Genomic DNA, 15519 nt, shown 5'->3' on the forward strand with positions numbered 1-15519 from the left:
AAGATCTGCTGGAAAAGGCATAGGCTACCCACTCCAGTATTCTTGGGTTTCCCTGGTGGCTCAGCTGGTAAAGAATCCGCTTGCAATACGGGAGACCTGGGTTCAACCCCTAGGTTGGGAAGATCCCCTGGAGAAGGGAAAGGCCACCCACTCCAGTATACTGGCCTGGAGAATTCCACGGACTGTATAGTTCACGGGGTTGCAAAGAGTCAGACATGACTAAGTGACTTTCACTTTCACTATACACTTCAAAATGCCTAGGACACAGAATAAGGAATGATTCTAGGTTGAATGCTAAAAAAAAAAAAAAAAAATATTAATCACTCAGTTGTATCTGACTCTTTGCGATACCATGGACTGTAGCCTGCCTGTCTCCTCTGTCCATGGAATTCTCCACGCACAATATTAGAGTGGGTGGCCATTTCTTTCTCCAGAGAATCTTCCCTACCCAGGGCTCGAACCTGGGCCTCCTGCATTGCAAGCAGATTCTTTACCAACAGAGCCCCTGGGAAAGCCCCAAGGAAGGAAAGGAAAGTGGTCTACAGACTTCACTAGGGTGGCCCTAATCCAATGAGCTATGCTCTTATAAGAAGACGAGATTAGAACAGAGACGATCACGGAGAAAAGACCACTGGAGACACAAGAAGGCAGGCGGCCACCGGCCTAGAAGAGAGGCCTCTGAAGAAACCAAACTTCCAGGACTTGGATCTTTAAATTCCAGCTGTCAAAACCACAGAAACATAATCTTCTGTAGTTTAAGTCACCCAGTCTGTGGTATTTGTCACAAACTGACTCATTGGAAAAGATCCTGATGCTGGGAAAGATTGAAGGCAGGAGGAGGAGGAGACGACAGAGGATGAGATGGTTGGATGGCATCACTGACTTGATGGACATGAGTTTAAGCAAGTTCCGGGAGTTGGTGATGGACAGGGAGGCCTGCATGCTGCAGTCCATGGGGTCACAAAGAGTCAGACATGGCTGAGCGACTGAACTGACCTGAACTGAATGTGTGTACCCAGTTGCTCAGTTGTGTCTGACACTGCAACCCCATGGACTGTAGCCCTCCAGGCTCCTCTGTCCATGAAATTTTTCAGGCAAGAATACTGGAGCAGGTTGCTACTTCCTACTCCAGAGGATCTTCCCGACCCAGCAATCAAACCTTGTCTCTTGCATCTCCTGCATGGGCAGGTGGGTTCTTTGCTACTGTGCCACCCAGGAGGTCCATGACATAACATTACAGGTCAAAATTAATTTTTAACACTCCTTACACATGTTTGTTTTAGACTATTATAATAAAAAAAAAAAAACATTTTAAAGCATAACATATATTAGAATAAACTTTTGTGGGGTAACAGAAACACATGTTCAAAGAGAGAAAAGAATGATACCAAGTTTTTCAGTGGTAAGGTACCTGATGCTGGGAAAGATTGAGGGCAGGAGAAGGGGACGACAGAGGATGAGATGGCTGGATGGCATCACCGACTCAACGGACATGGGTTGGGTAAACTCCGGGAGTTGGTGATGGACAGGGAGGGCTGGGGTGCTGCGGCTCATGGGGTCGCAAAGAGTCGGACACGACTGAGCGACTGACCTGAACTGAAAGAGCTTCTCATTCTATTTGTAAGTGGACTGTGCTAAGTTGCTTCAGCTGTGAACACCTCTTTGCGATCCCATGGACCCCTCCAAGGCTCTTCTGTGCATGGGATTCTCCAGGCAAGAACACTGGAGTGGGTTGCCATGCCCTCCTCCAGGGAAGTGGACTATTAATAGATGTCAAATTATTCTAATACCTAGACTCCATTGAATATATTTAAAAATTATAAAAGTCAATATTTAGAATATAGTGGAAATTATATTTCCTGCAACTTTTAAACTAAACAGCTGTATTCTGTCAATATCTTTACTGATGAGGAGATACACTGGTATAAAAAGTATTTGACGCTGCGCCAGCCTGTCTCCGATGGGCCGGGCAACAGTACAGCCCCCGAGAGAGGGCACAGGATGCGGGAAGGACTAACTGCATTGCACACAGTCACCCCTCATCACCAGACTGTTATCTTTTGCCGTTTTGTTCCGAGTCTTCTCTGCTCTTTTCATCACTTACATGGTTGCTCCTATGGATTTCCCAAAAGACACATTTCTCTAAGTTACTAAGGTGACACTTCCCATGCATGTTGATTTGGCTTTATAAAAGGTTAATAAAATTTTCTCCAAGTTCAGAATTCCAGGAATGTCACTAAAGGTAACTACTAGAGTTCATAGAATCCTAAGCGTTTAACTCATTTAAAATGTAAAAGAAAGATGGTACATTCAGCTCTTTTAAAGTGAGACTTCATAAAACAAATGGAACCTCATCTTACTGTTCAGTACACAGAGCCAGGCTGTTGTGAAGATTAAATGAATACACGGCATCAGGCGGCTCATTGATAAGGAATCTGCCTGCCAGTGCAGCAGATACAAGTTCGAATCCTGGGCAGAGAAGATCCCCTGGAGGAGGGCATGGCAACCCACTCCAGCATTCTTGCCTGGAGAATCCCATGGACAGAGGAGCCTGGTGGGTTGCAGTCCAAAGGGTCACAAAGAGTCAGACACAACTGGAGCGACTTAGCACACCTGCACACAGCACCTGCCAAACATGTTGAGCAGCTGCCTCCCTTTTCCTCGCAGAGGAAACTTCCCTGCGTGGTGTTAAGACTCGAGTCTCGAGTCATTACTCTCTCTTCTTTTTGGTGCAAGAGTCTCAAGCGCAGTATGAATGACAACCTCTAAGGGTTTGGATAACCTCCTCTACACCAGTAGATTACATCTATAATCACATCGGTAGTTATCAGGAAAGGTAAACCTTACACGTTCACCTCATTTTTCTTTTTATCAAATTTACACCTTGAAATAAATGCAAAAATCAGGCTGGTTTTTTCTCCTTTTTTCCTTTCAAGGAATTTTAAGGTATTTCCTAAGATACGCATAACCAGGACTCACTCTTTTGGCTTTATAAAGGAAATGGAGGGGAAAAAAAAAAAACTTTCAAAGTTTATAGAATTTAATACCAAGTGGTAAAAAGGCCGTGACTTACATTGGCACAGTGTAAGGCTAAAGCACAGAAGACAGCAAACATCTTGAAGTTGTTCTCGTCCGTCTTGGAGAAGGCGCTGCCGCTGAGCTTGTTGACCATCTGCACCACGCCGATGACGCTGCCCCGGCTGACGATCGGCATGCACAGGATGTTCCGGGTCGTGTAGCCCGTGTACAGGTCCACTTCTCTGCGGCCACAGCGGGGGCAAGACGGCAGCACAAGAGACACCACAGGCGGGAGAGAGGAGAGCACGCCGTCACACACTCAGCCCAGGCCCGCTTCGCCCGCAGTCAACTGTTAGCGTCTAAACTCAAAGACACGCAAGTGGTTTTTAATAAAACCTTTCTGAAAATATTCTAACCCAGTTCTGCTCTCAAGAGAGTTTTTCAGAATGGTCTCCAGGAGATGTTCGGCTTCTCATTTGGTTCTAAAGCATCCCACATCACAAAGTACACGCAAGCTGCGGACTTGGAGGAAAAGTCTGATACGTTTGGTAAAAGGACCTGCTTGTTTGCACTTGGCCAGGTTTATGACAGCCATAAACTTGCTGAACAAACTTAGATGGGACTTCTCACCGTAACAGTTTGGAGCAGGGGTCAGCCGTCTAGACTGTGTACAAACCAGCGCCCTCCAGTTTTGTAAACAACATAAACGGGACACAACCACACCATTCCCTGATGGATTCCCACTGCCCTACAGCAGAGCTGACACAGATGCTGTGGCCGACAAAGCCAAAAATACTTATTGTCTGGTCCTTCAAAGAAGAGATTTGCTGACTCCTGATTTAGGGGAAACAGTTTCAAAACAGTTTTTGAAAATAGGAGTCGTTCCATAGGAGCAACTGTACAACTAAAGGCGATGAGTTAGGTGGTAACCTCCTCTGATCGGTGTCTTTCACTTAGGGCAATGATTCTGAGATTCACCCGTGTTGCATGTACCAGCAGTTCAGCCCTTTTGTTTGCTGAGTATATTCTATGGTGTGGATACCTGTGTGCACGTTCAGTTGCTCAGCCATATCCGACTCTTTGTGACCTCATGGATTATAACCCTCCAGGCTCCTCTGTTCATGGGATTTCCCAGGCAAGAATACTGGAGTGGATACCCATTCACTTCTCCAGGGAATCTTTCTGACCCAAGGATCAAGCCTTCGTCTCCTGCATTGACAGGCAGATTCTTTACCACTGAGCCACTGCAGAAGCTCATGGTATGGATACATCACATTTGATTTATCTCTTCACCAGTTAATGAACATTATTTGTTAATTGCCAGTTTGGGGCAATTATGAATAATGCAGCCTTCAAGATTTGTCTACAAATCTTTGTGTGGACAGGTGCCGTTTTTCCTGGAGTGTTACCCAGGAGTGGAGCTGAATGAGGGCTATAATTGTGTGCCGAACTTTATAAGACACTGTGAATCTATTCTCCAAGGTGGTTGTGCAAACATACACTCCCACTGGCAAGGTATGGGCATCCACCCTTCTCCATATTCTTGCCAACGCTTGCTAGCATCAATTTTTAAAAATTTTAGCCATTCAAGCTTGTATATAACAGGATTTCATAGTCAACTAAATTCACATTTTCCTTAGATCAAATATATTTCATCTGTTTGATGGCCATTCATTGATCTTATTTTGTGAAGCATCTGTTAAAATCTTGTGTCCTATTTATTAAATTGGGTTATCTTGGAAGTTTTCTTTAATATATATATATATGCTAGATACAAATATTTTGCCAGATATATATTTTGCAAATTTTTCTCACAATCTGTTGCTTGCCTTTTCATGCTATTTACAAAGCTTTTATATAAGGATATAAAAGTATTTTCAATATTTAAGTACTAAAACGACAAGTTGGCTTTTTCTAAGACAAAAATTGAGATTTTCAGCACACTCAATTTACTGAAAAAATATGTTACCGGGATACAGCTCTGTTTATATAAAAGTTATGCATATATGACATTAATCAAACACCTGAAAAACTTCCCATTGCTTATGCTAGTTAACTATCCCCGAAAGGAAACCCGATTTTGCATGCACAGAACACTGCTATCAAAATACGTGACCATTACCTTCAACAGTCAGGGCACCAGCCTTGAGACTTTCAACTTTGAAAGTTTTTTTAATCAAATTACATAAATCAGTTTCTAGTTCTCCAAAGTAACTCAAAACAAACAAAAATTTATTAGCAACCCTGATATCCAACAAAGTCCGCCACTGACTGAGCTCCTACTTTGTGTCACGTGAAGTTGCCAGGCCTTTTCTGAATATTTTCTCTAATTGTAAAATTAAAAAAAACCCTACAAAACAGGTATTATGTGCCCATTTTAAAGATGAGAAAACAACTGAGGCTGCGACAGATTACGTCCCTCACGTCGGGTCATTCTAAAGGTAACAGAGGACAGAGCCAGGATTCAAAATAGGTACTTTTATCACTATGTGTTAACAGCCTTTGAAGATACGGTTTGCTAAAGAATATGCTTAGGACAAAATGATCACATTATAATGAAAAAAAATTATAAATTTAAACTCTTGCTTTTTAGTTTTCCTTAAAACATTTTAAACTCCTGTAGCTGGAGACAGGGGCCTCCCAGGTGGCGCTAGTGGTAAAGAATCTGTCTGCCAATGCAGGAGATGCCAGATTGATCCCTGCATCGGGAAGTTCCCCTAGAGGAGTGCATGGCAGCCCACTCCAGTATTCTTGTCTGGAGAATACCATGGACAGAGGAGCCTGGCAGGCTACAGTCCATGGGGTCACAAAGTCGGACACGAGTGAAACGACTTCGCACGCACGTATGCACAGCTGGAGACAATCAGTGGTTTAGAATCCATCATTTCTTATAAAGATCTGAAAACACTGACTACTGATAATCAGTTGGTTCAAAGAAAGTATAACAGCACCAAAGAGGAATAAGCTGACTGAGCTGGGACATGGAGAGCTGGGTCCCTACCGCAGAGGCTTCAGCTGAGCTGGACCGGAAAGCAGGCGGTGCTGGAGGACAGGAGCCCGTCTCACCTGTTAAAGCGCGGGTCTGCGTAGGCATCTGGAATGTTCAGAACTTCCCCGGTTCTTGCTACTTGGCCAGCGATTCCCTTCTCGATTGAAAACCTGCACATACAGAAGACAGGAGCATGCAGATGTTGTAGAATAACTTGAGACACTTCACCGCCACCAAATACTGAATAAAAAAGACTTCTATTTTAAATGCTTGTATTATTATAAAATGTATAAAGGTAAGGCAGAAAAACACTGCATGGTAATCATTTGAAGAGCTTATAAGATATAATTCATAATGTATTAAATTATGCTGAATCACAAACTGAAATTGAAAAATTAACTAGCCTTCTCTTGCACTGACCAATAATAATTCTTTAGAATTGCAAAATACCTTATAATTTACAAGATGCTTCAACATGAGTATTTTTAAATAATTCTTCCTGTGAGCGGAGACCCATATGGGTTTGGTAACTTGCCAATATACTTAAAATATGAGTGGCACAACAAAAACAAGAACGCAGGTCAGCACCAGTATACTTTCCACCACACATATAACCAAACCCACAGGTTATATGATCGTGAGATAGAGGACCTCAATTTTAAGGCCTCTGCAATGTAACTGCTATACCAAAATAACGCACTTTACAACTTCTGGTATCTTCACTTCTCTAATTTGTTAAACTTAAAAACAGCCAAAATACAGGCATTATCTGATTACACTTGGATATATTTTGATATCTAAAATCAGTATTTTCTTTTATACATAAATATATTTTCATATTTATAAATAGTTTTCTCATTACAATATTATAATAATATATGCTCTCATTCAAAACATAGTTAAGATATCTATAATCACAATAGCTGCATATTTCAGTAGCTGAAAAACAGCTTTCACAATATTACGTTTTCAACATTATAGAAAATTATCATTCTTGACATAAAGCTCCACCCTGTGGATTTCCCTAAGGAAAATTCAAACGAGAATTGACACCAAAGAGAATTAACTTTTCTTAAAACATCAACAAGTGAACCCAGCGTTGTACTATATAAAACGCAAGGTTGTTTTTGCCCCCCGCTTTCTTGTGCTTTGAGCAACATGAATACAACAAATCAGACGGCCTTGAGCAGAGGACCAGAAACCCTTTCATGGTTTATTCTTGATTTCCTTGGTCTGGGGGTAGCCCAGTGTGGTCTGCTATCTCCCACCAGTGGAAACCGAGGGACACACCCTGACATAAATGGCTGGCCCTGACTGGTCAGCCCAGAGAGTTACAGCCAACCACACCCCGCTCCCTGTTTTGTCTACGCTTGTAAGTGCAGGCTCCAAGTTAATGTCCTCAAAATGAGACCAACGTCGGCCCTGCTGAGGAGCTCTCAAACCTTCAGCAGGAGAAGTGACTTTACCTAAATGACTACATCCAGACGAATCTACTCAGCTCTAAGCAAACAAATGAAAAAAAAAAAAATTTTTTTTTTTTTTAACAGAAACCTAAATAGTGCCTGCTTCCCTGGTGGCTCACAGGTTAAAGTGTCTGCCTGCAATGTGGGAGGCCTGGGTTCCATCCCTGTGTCGAGAAGATCCCTTGGAGAAGGAATTGGCAACCTTCTTGCCTGGAGAATTGGATATATTCTTAGATGGATTAGATGGATTGGATATATTCTTGGATGGATTGGATCATCATCATTGGATTGATGAAGTGGATGGATTCTTGCCTGGAGAATCCCATGGATGGAGGAGCCTGGTGGGCTACAGTCCACGGGGTCGCAAGGAGTCAGATACGACTGAGCGACTTAACTTCAAAAATAGTGCCTGCGGTCAGAGTTCTATGGCGCCCGCGGTCAGAGTTCTATGGCGCCTGCGGTCAGAGTTCGGCAGAGTCAGTGCTCTGCAGTCAGTGAGGACGGCGTACTATCATCCCGGGACCACAGGAGGGGAGGCACCCGTGGCGGGTGGAGGTGTGGGCACATTCCAGGCTTCCTGAGTGCAGACAGACAGCCCAGATGAAGAGCGAGTCCTACTAATGAGGGACAGCATCTCACTTAGAATGTTGCAACTACCATGGTACTTTAGAGTACCTTGTGGAAAAGTAGTTAAACAACATATATATATAAAACAGAAGAAATGCGAATGTTTAAGAAAGACAGCGTCTGAGTGCTCTGCTTGATGCGTGCTAGTTCTGTGGCGGTGCCGCTATAGGTGCTCCGATGGTGGCAGGACTGAGCCACCAGCCAAATGCCGTCCTGCTCACGTACGTGACAACAGCGGCCACTGACAGATCCAAGAACTCTTTAGCTTCAAGCTGCAGCACAAGAGTGCTCTGTGATCGGTTAAGCCAGCTGTTGGGTTGCAGGATAATGTGTTGAAGTTAGGAAATACACTGGGTCGGTTTTCACTGCGGTCCGGACTTGCAGGCAGCTCTACAGGTTGCAAGGGGGGAGGGGGCAAAATTGTCTGAGTACACCTGCTCCTAGACGCAGGAGGCCCTTGCAGACTCCAGGTGGGGCTCACCTTTACCTACCTGGGAGCACTAGTAAGTTTTTCCAACATGATTTCCAAAAGGACCGCCTCCGGAAGACGGCATTTCCAGGAGTGACGCTAAAGCTTCCTAGGCGCGGTTTCGCTGGCACTGCAATGTCATTCCCAGAAGCACTACCTTCAGGAGGCGGGTCCTGGTGGGAATGATATCACAGAATGACAAGTGCGGTCAGCACACCTGCGAATGGGCACAGGCGAGTGGGTGACAGAGCAGCTGCCCGGCTGCCGTCAGCAACGCCGCGCTCCTGCGCGCTGTACCTGATCTCCTTGGTCTTCTTGAAGACGGGCTTCCCTTCCTTTTCCTCTCCAATATCAAAAAGGTCTGAATATAACTCCTGGTTCTTATGGTCTACCTGGAAAAGGGCACAACGGTCGGCATTCACCAGGTTTTTTGCATATATCTACAGACAAACGAGAAAACGAGAGTCAGCCGGTGAGAGGCGCAGAGAGGCTGCAGGTAAACGTTATCAGAAATAAATATGCATCGCGGCTGTTCGAGACTGGAACAGGGTGGGAAATGAGCATCATGACTAGATAAATACAGGCACACAAGGGCGAAACTAATTCTACGTCCCTGGCCATGTGCGGCCACCAGCAGCTGCTCTGCATCCTTGCTGCAGTGCCGGGGCGGGAGCAGCACAGCACCCCCGGGGGCTCACTCCCCGAGAACCTGGCATCTCGGCTCCTCTTCCGGACCCTCCCAGGCCTCCCTGGCGCCCTGGTCCGAGTCTCAGTCAGCTCCAAGGCCAGCTCCAAGGCCAGCATCTATTCCGATGGTGGGTGTTTATGAAACACCAGTTGTAAAAAATATGAAATATAACCTCTAATGAGACTCCAAGTGTTCCTATTTACATGAGCTGCACTTTATTTATTACACTAACAATAATGTGCAAAAATTAGTAACTGTTTACCGTGTGCCAGTTTTTCATTACTTATGTGCACTGATTCACTTAACCCTCACAACGACATTTTGCACGTTAGAAGACCTGAGGCACAGAGAGGTAACTTGTCTACTATCACACCGCTAGTAGATGGTGGATCTGGTATTTTAACTCACACGAGCTGCTTCCATGGCCTAAGTTATTGTAACAAGTACACTTTACTCTTTCTGAATGGAAAACTATGTATTAATATAGCCATTCATTTGTTCATCAGTTCCCTTCAACACGTATTTCTCTAATGCCTAACACTTCTCACTGTCCCCCGTGGGCTGGGATTATAGCTATGTCACAAAAGTTGTATTTATATATATTCAGAATTCTGGCAACTTCAACCCTTTAGATGACAGACATGAAATGCCAGCTCAGAGAAGAACCATCACAAAGTCTATGCGAAAGGTTCCTAGGCCACCTTGTGGCCAGAGGAAAATATATGATCTCATGTTTAAATACCATAGAGATTTCACAGAAAGAAATCAGAGTGGTTTAGGGACCTGTTCTTCCTCATCTTTTGTCTCTGCCTTCCCTGCTGTTAGAAGCTGTACTCACTCACCCAACAAACACTGGATGCGCCTTCTGCACCGTGAACCAAGTACCCTGGGCATCGTGAGTGTCAACTCCCAGGTGACCTGTCTCCTCCACTGGCTGACTCATGAGTTCCAGGGCAGTAGAAACTGCTTCCTTTCCTCCACAGTATCCCAAATGCCCAGAACCAGGCTTAGAGAAAGGTCAGCTAACGTTCTCAGGCCATGTAAACCCACCCTGCTTGCCTGTGCTTGTAAACACAGTTTCACTGGGACGGAACCACGCTTTCTGAGTGGTTCTGCTACAATAGCAGCCTTGAATGATTGTAGGAGACTGTGGCCCACGAAGCATAAGGCTTTACTATCGGCCCTTCAGAATAAGCTTGCCAGCCCTCAGGTTAGAACACACCAGATACCTCTAACACCTAACAACTCTCAATAAGCACTTGAGGAGGAGGAGCAACATATAGGAAGGAAGGAAGTGGTGGGACCGCACTGTTAGCAAACTCAGGTGATCTTGAACTATTAAATAATAATAATGACCCTGAATGGTTAAATCATATACAGTGAAATCTGCCTCCTTAGTGGTCATGTCAGTTGCCTAATACTCTGGCACATATTTATGTCAATAGTTGTAAAAATCTGTATGAGATGGGCAATTTTCTAGAAAAAGAAAACGAATTTGGGAGAGAAATATCTGAATGAAATCAGAATAAACAGACAACTGAAATACTGTAAAAAAAAAAAAAAAATTATCCCCATAAAAGGCATCAGGCCCAAATAATTTCAAATACAAATTATTTAAGAATCTGCAAAAATAAAGTCTCATCTAATTTAAACTAGTGTAAATTCAGACAGATGCCTGGGTCAGGAAGATCCTCTGGAGAAGGAAATGGCAACCCACTCCAGTATTCTTGCCTGGGAAATCCCATGGATAGAGGAGCCTGGCGAACTACAGTCCATGGGTTTGCAAAGAGTCAGACACGACTAAGCAACTAACACACACAAACACACAAGTTCAGATAGAACAAAACTTCTCCAGTTCCTTTTACAACCCCTGCCTATGTCACTGATACTGAAACTTGACAAAGATACTACAAAAAAAGGAAATCATAGACCAAGTCAACCTTGGAAAGAGAAGAAAAATTATAACAAAAATATCAGCAAGTCAAACTTGAGAATAATATTTTTAAATTTTCGATATTTTAAAATTACACTTTACTCACAACTTCCAGTATTGGAAAGTCTATTATTATAGCTCATAAAGCAATAAAAAAGAAGGGAAAAATCACATGACTTTCATCATGGCTGTTAAAAAATATATGTAACAAAAATATATGTAAAAAATATATGTAACAAAATTATTTATGATAAAACTTTTGCAAAATAGAAGAAAAATATGTATGTATGCATATATATATCAGTATACACAGACATCCTAATAATATGTGAAAATTCCAGTCTACATCATACAAAATGACAAAATATCAGAATCATCCTATTAAAGTTAAGACATTAAAGTTAAGAACAAGACAAAGATATGTTATAATTATTAATACACAATTAGGTAAAAGACTGAAAAAAGAAATGGCACCCCACTCCAGTATTCTTGCCTGGAGAATTCCATGGACAGAAGACCCTGGCGGACTACAGTCATGGGGTCTCAAGAGTCGGACACAACTTAGCGACTAAACCACTAGCAGTTCTAAAAGACAATAGTTCTAATGTTAGGTGATAATGTTATTGAATATGTCGAAAAATCAAGAAAATCAACTGAAAACAATTATAAGTAGTAGGAAAAACTTCTGCTTTAAGATAAGTAACTCTAAATATACATTTATTTTTTTAATTCTCCCTGAATATTAAGCTTTCCGTTTGAAATGATACTCAAGAGGCTGGAAAAGAATTAGTAAAGAAATCCTAGGCATATTTAACTTATATGCAGAGTACATCATAAGAAACGCTGGGCTGGAAGAAGCACAAGCTGGAATCAAGATAGCTGAGAGAAATATCAATAACCTCAGATATGCAGATGACACCACCCTTATAGCAGAAAGTGAAGAGGAACTAAAAAGCCTCTTGATGAAAGTGAAAGAGGAGAGTGAAAAAGTTGGCTTAAAGCTCAACATTCAGAAAACCAAGATCATGGCATCTGGTCCCATCACTTCATGGGAAATAGATGGGGAAACAGTGGAAACAGTGTCAGACTTTATTTTTTTGGGCTCCAAAATCACTGCAGATGGTGATTGCAGCCCTGAAATTAAAAGACGCTTACTCCTTGGAAGGAAAGTTATGACCAACCTAGATAGCATATTAAAAAGCAGAGATATTACTTTGCCAATATAGGTCCGTCTAATCAAGGCTATGGTTTTTCTAGTGGTCATGTAGGGATGTGAGAGTTGGACTATGAAGAAAGCTGAGTGCCAAAGAATTAATGCTTTTGAACTATGGTGTTGGAGAAGACACTTGAGAGTCTCTTGGACTGCAAGGAGATGCAACCAGTCCATCCTAAAGGAGATCAGTCCTGGGTGTTCATTGGAAGGACTGATGCTGAAGCTGAAACTCCAATATTTTGGCCACTTGATGCAAAGAGTTGACTCACTGGAAAAGACCCTGATGCTGGGAGGGATTGGGGGCAGGAGGAGAAGGGGATGGCAGAGGATGAGATGGTTAGATGGCATCACCAACTCAATGGACATGGGTTTGGGTGGACTCCGGGAGTTGGTGACAGACAGGTAGGCCTGGCGTGCTGCGGTTCATGGGGTTGCAAAGAGTCGGACAGGACTGAGTGACTGAACTGAACTGAGGCATATTTTGGTAACAGTTATGAACTCCAAGCCTCAGAAAGTGAAAAGTGAAAGTTGCTCAGTTGTATCCAACTCTTTGAGACCCCAAGGACTCTGCAGTCCATGGAATTCTCCAGTCCAGAACACTGGAGTGGGCAGCCTCTCCCTTCTCCAGGGGATCTTCCCAACCCAGGGATCAAACCCAGGTCTTCTGCATTGCAGGCAGATTCTTTACCAACTGAGCCACAAGGTCATTATAAAAGCTAACCTGTCTCCTACACACCTTCTCTCTCTCCTACATATAAACACAGGCTTACTTATAAGCAGAAATAATTCTTGACAGCAATAGATTTCAAATTCAGTGGAAATGTATCTTAAATTTCTGAGGAAAACATTTTAAACTTAAAATTCTTTACCTGATCAAACTAACATTCAGACATGAGGCAAAATAAAAGATATTGCAAAAGTACAAAGTACTCAGAAAATCACTACTATTGAACTATTTTGGAAAAGAAGATGAGCTCAAGAAAAAAATAAATAGATAAATTCAAGAAAGAATAGGACGACCTGGAGTGTAAGCAAAATTGATGAGCAAAGAAACTACTAAAGTTATAATGAAACTGTAAATTTCATTAGTAAATGATATCTATGAAATTGCAGCTGTCATACATAAAAATTAATTAAAAAGACTGTGTGTGTCTTTTTTTGTGTCCAAAAAAAGTATCTAATATTAGAAGGCCAAAGAGGAAGGAGTAGAAGTTTGCTGTTTTTATCATTAGTGAAGTCTCCAGAGGACAAGGACTATACAGTGGTGAGCTGCGCAGACACAGAACGATTATTCCTAAAGATATAGTTTGAGCCCCCAGGTCCAGCAATCATAGGATTCCGAACCTTCAAGTCTTTCCAGTGTGATACAAGCTAAGAAATTTCCGCTTGATTCTCTCAGGCTAATGTGAGTTAGGCAGTGACGTCTTTTGCCTTACACCAAAGAGTCCAGACTGACAAATAAGCTCAAGGCAAGTCTGATATGAGGGAGCGGGGAGCAGGAGAAAATATCCATTAACTGAATTACACATGAGGAAGGGAATTTAAGTACAGGCAAAAAAAGATAGCCATTAAGCAATCTTACTTATGTATGTAGATGGAAAAGTCAGAAAAATAATAGCAACCAATTCAGGAGTAAAGACTATAACTACATGAAAAGTGAAAGTGAAGTCACTCAGTCGTGTCTGACTCTTTGTGACCCCCATGGACTGTAGCCTACCAGGCTCCTCTGTCCATGGAATTTCCCAGGCAAGAATACTGGAGTGGGCTGCCATTTCCTTCTCCAAGGGATCTTCCCGACCCAGGGATCGAACCCGGGTCTGCCACATTGCAGGCAGATGCTTTATCGTCCAAGCCACCAGGTAAACCCCAACTACATAGGGGTCGATTATCCCAGGAATGCCAGAGCCATTTAATACTAAGCGATAAATTAATATAATTCCCTATCATTGATTAAAGGAAGAAAAATTGCATAATTTTAATAATGACTTACAAAATTTGATAATGTCTGACACCCAATCTGGTATAAACTCAATGAAAGGGACAGAAGGAAACATTTTTAAGTTAATAGACAATATCTACTGGGGGACCTTCAATAATTATACAAAGCAAGGAAACATGAGAAGCATGCACATTAAAGAAACTATAATATATTCACTCTCCCTGGTCCATTCCACAGTATTCTTAGGTCCTAGCAAACACATTAAAAAAGAAAAAGGACAGAGGGTAAACACTGGGAAAGTAGAAGCACTGCTCTCACTTATCACTATAAATGATGTTTCTTGAAAATCTGAGATTGTAAACTGAAAAAACAACTTACCAAATATGGGGGATCAAAGTCAGTACGTTCAACCAAGAGAGATTTTTTTAATTGAAAATAAGACAATGCTGTTGTACAAGAAGACTCTGTATGCTAAACATATCAACTCTACTAAGGTTTTATAAAATTCAAGGTAACTCCAATGTAAATCACACTCCATGACGAAGCGGGATATATCATAGGAATGCTAGGTTCATATAATATCCAAAAACCACTCTGTATAATACACCATAGATCAATAAGACAAAAATTTAAATAAACACATGGTCATCTTAATAAATGCAGAGAAAATAAATGAGGACAATATCCAACATCCAATCATGCTTTAAAACATTAAAAAAACTAGGACTAGAAGGGGATGTCCTCACCCTGATAAAGACTACCCATGAAAAGTCCACAACTAATCCATATACTTAACTGTGAAAGACTGCAGAATGGATGCAGAATATCCACACTCACCATCCCCTAATTCAGTATTGCCCTGGGGGACCTGCTGCTGCTGCTAAGAAACTTCAGTCGTGTCTGACTCTGTGCGACCCCATAGACGGCAGCCCACCAGGCTCCCCCATCCCTGGGATTCTCCAGGCAAGAATACTGGAGTGGGTTGCCATTTCCTTCTCCAGTGCATGAAAGTGAAAAGTGAAAGGGAAGTCACTCAGTCGTGTCCGACTCTTAGCAACCCCATGGACTGCAACCTACCAAGCTCCTCCGTCCATGGGATTTTCCGGGCAAGAGTCCTGGAGTAGGGTGCCATTGCCTTCTCCAGCCCTGGGGGACCTAGCCAGGACAATTATGCAACGGA

General features: G+C 42.5%; 1 protein-coding gene across 1 annotated transcript in view; it reads right to left on the minus strand.

The window, feature by feature from the left end:
- Positions 1-15519, minus strand: part of PDE10A (phosphodiesterase 10A) — a 253728-nt gene that overhangs the window by 42849 nt on the left and 195360 nt on the right. Inside the window, exons 11-13 of the mRNA XM_061130077.1 lie at positions 8864-9006; positions 6085-6177; positions 3074-3260 (exon numbers count right to left, since the gene is read on the minus strand). Of these exons, the coding sequence (XP_060986060.1) occupies positions 3074-3260; positions 6085-6177; positions 8864-9006 (423 nt within the window). The remainder of the gene's footprint in view (positions 1-3073; positions 3261-6084; positions 6178-8863; positions 9007-15519) is intronic.

This window comes from Dama dama, chromosome 26, assembly GCF_033118175.1.
Source record: "Dama dama isolate Ldn47 chromosome 26, ASM3311817v1, whole genome shotgun sequence".
Lineage (NCBI taxonomy): Eukaryota > Metazoa > Chordata > Mammalia > Artiodactyla > Cervidae > Dama > Dama dama.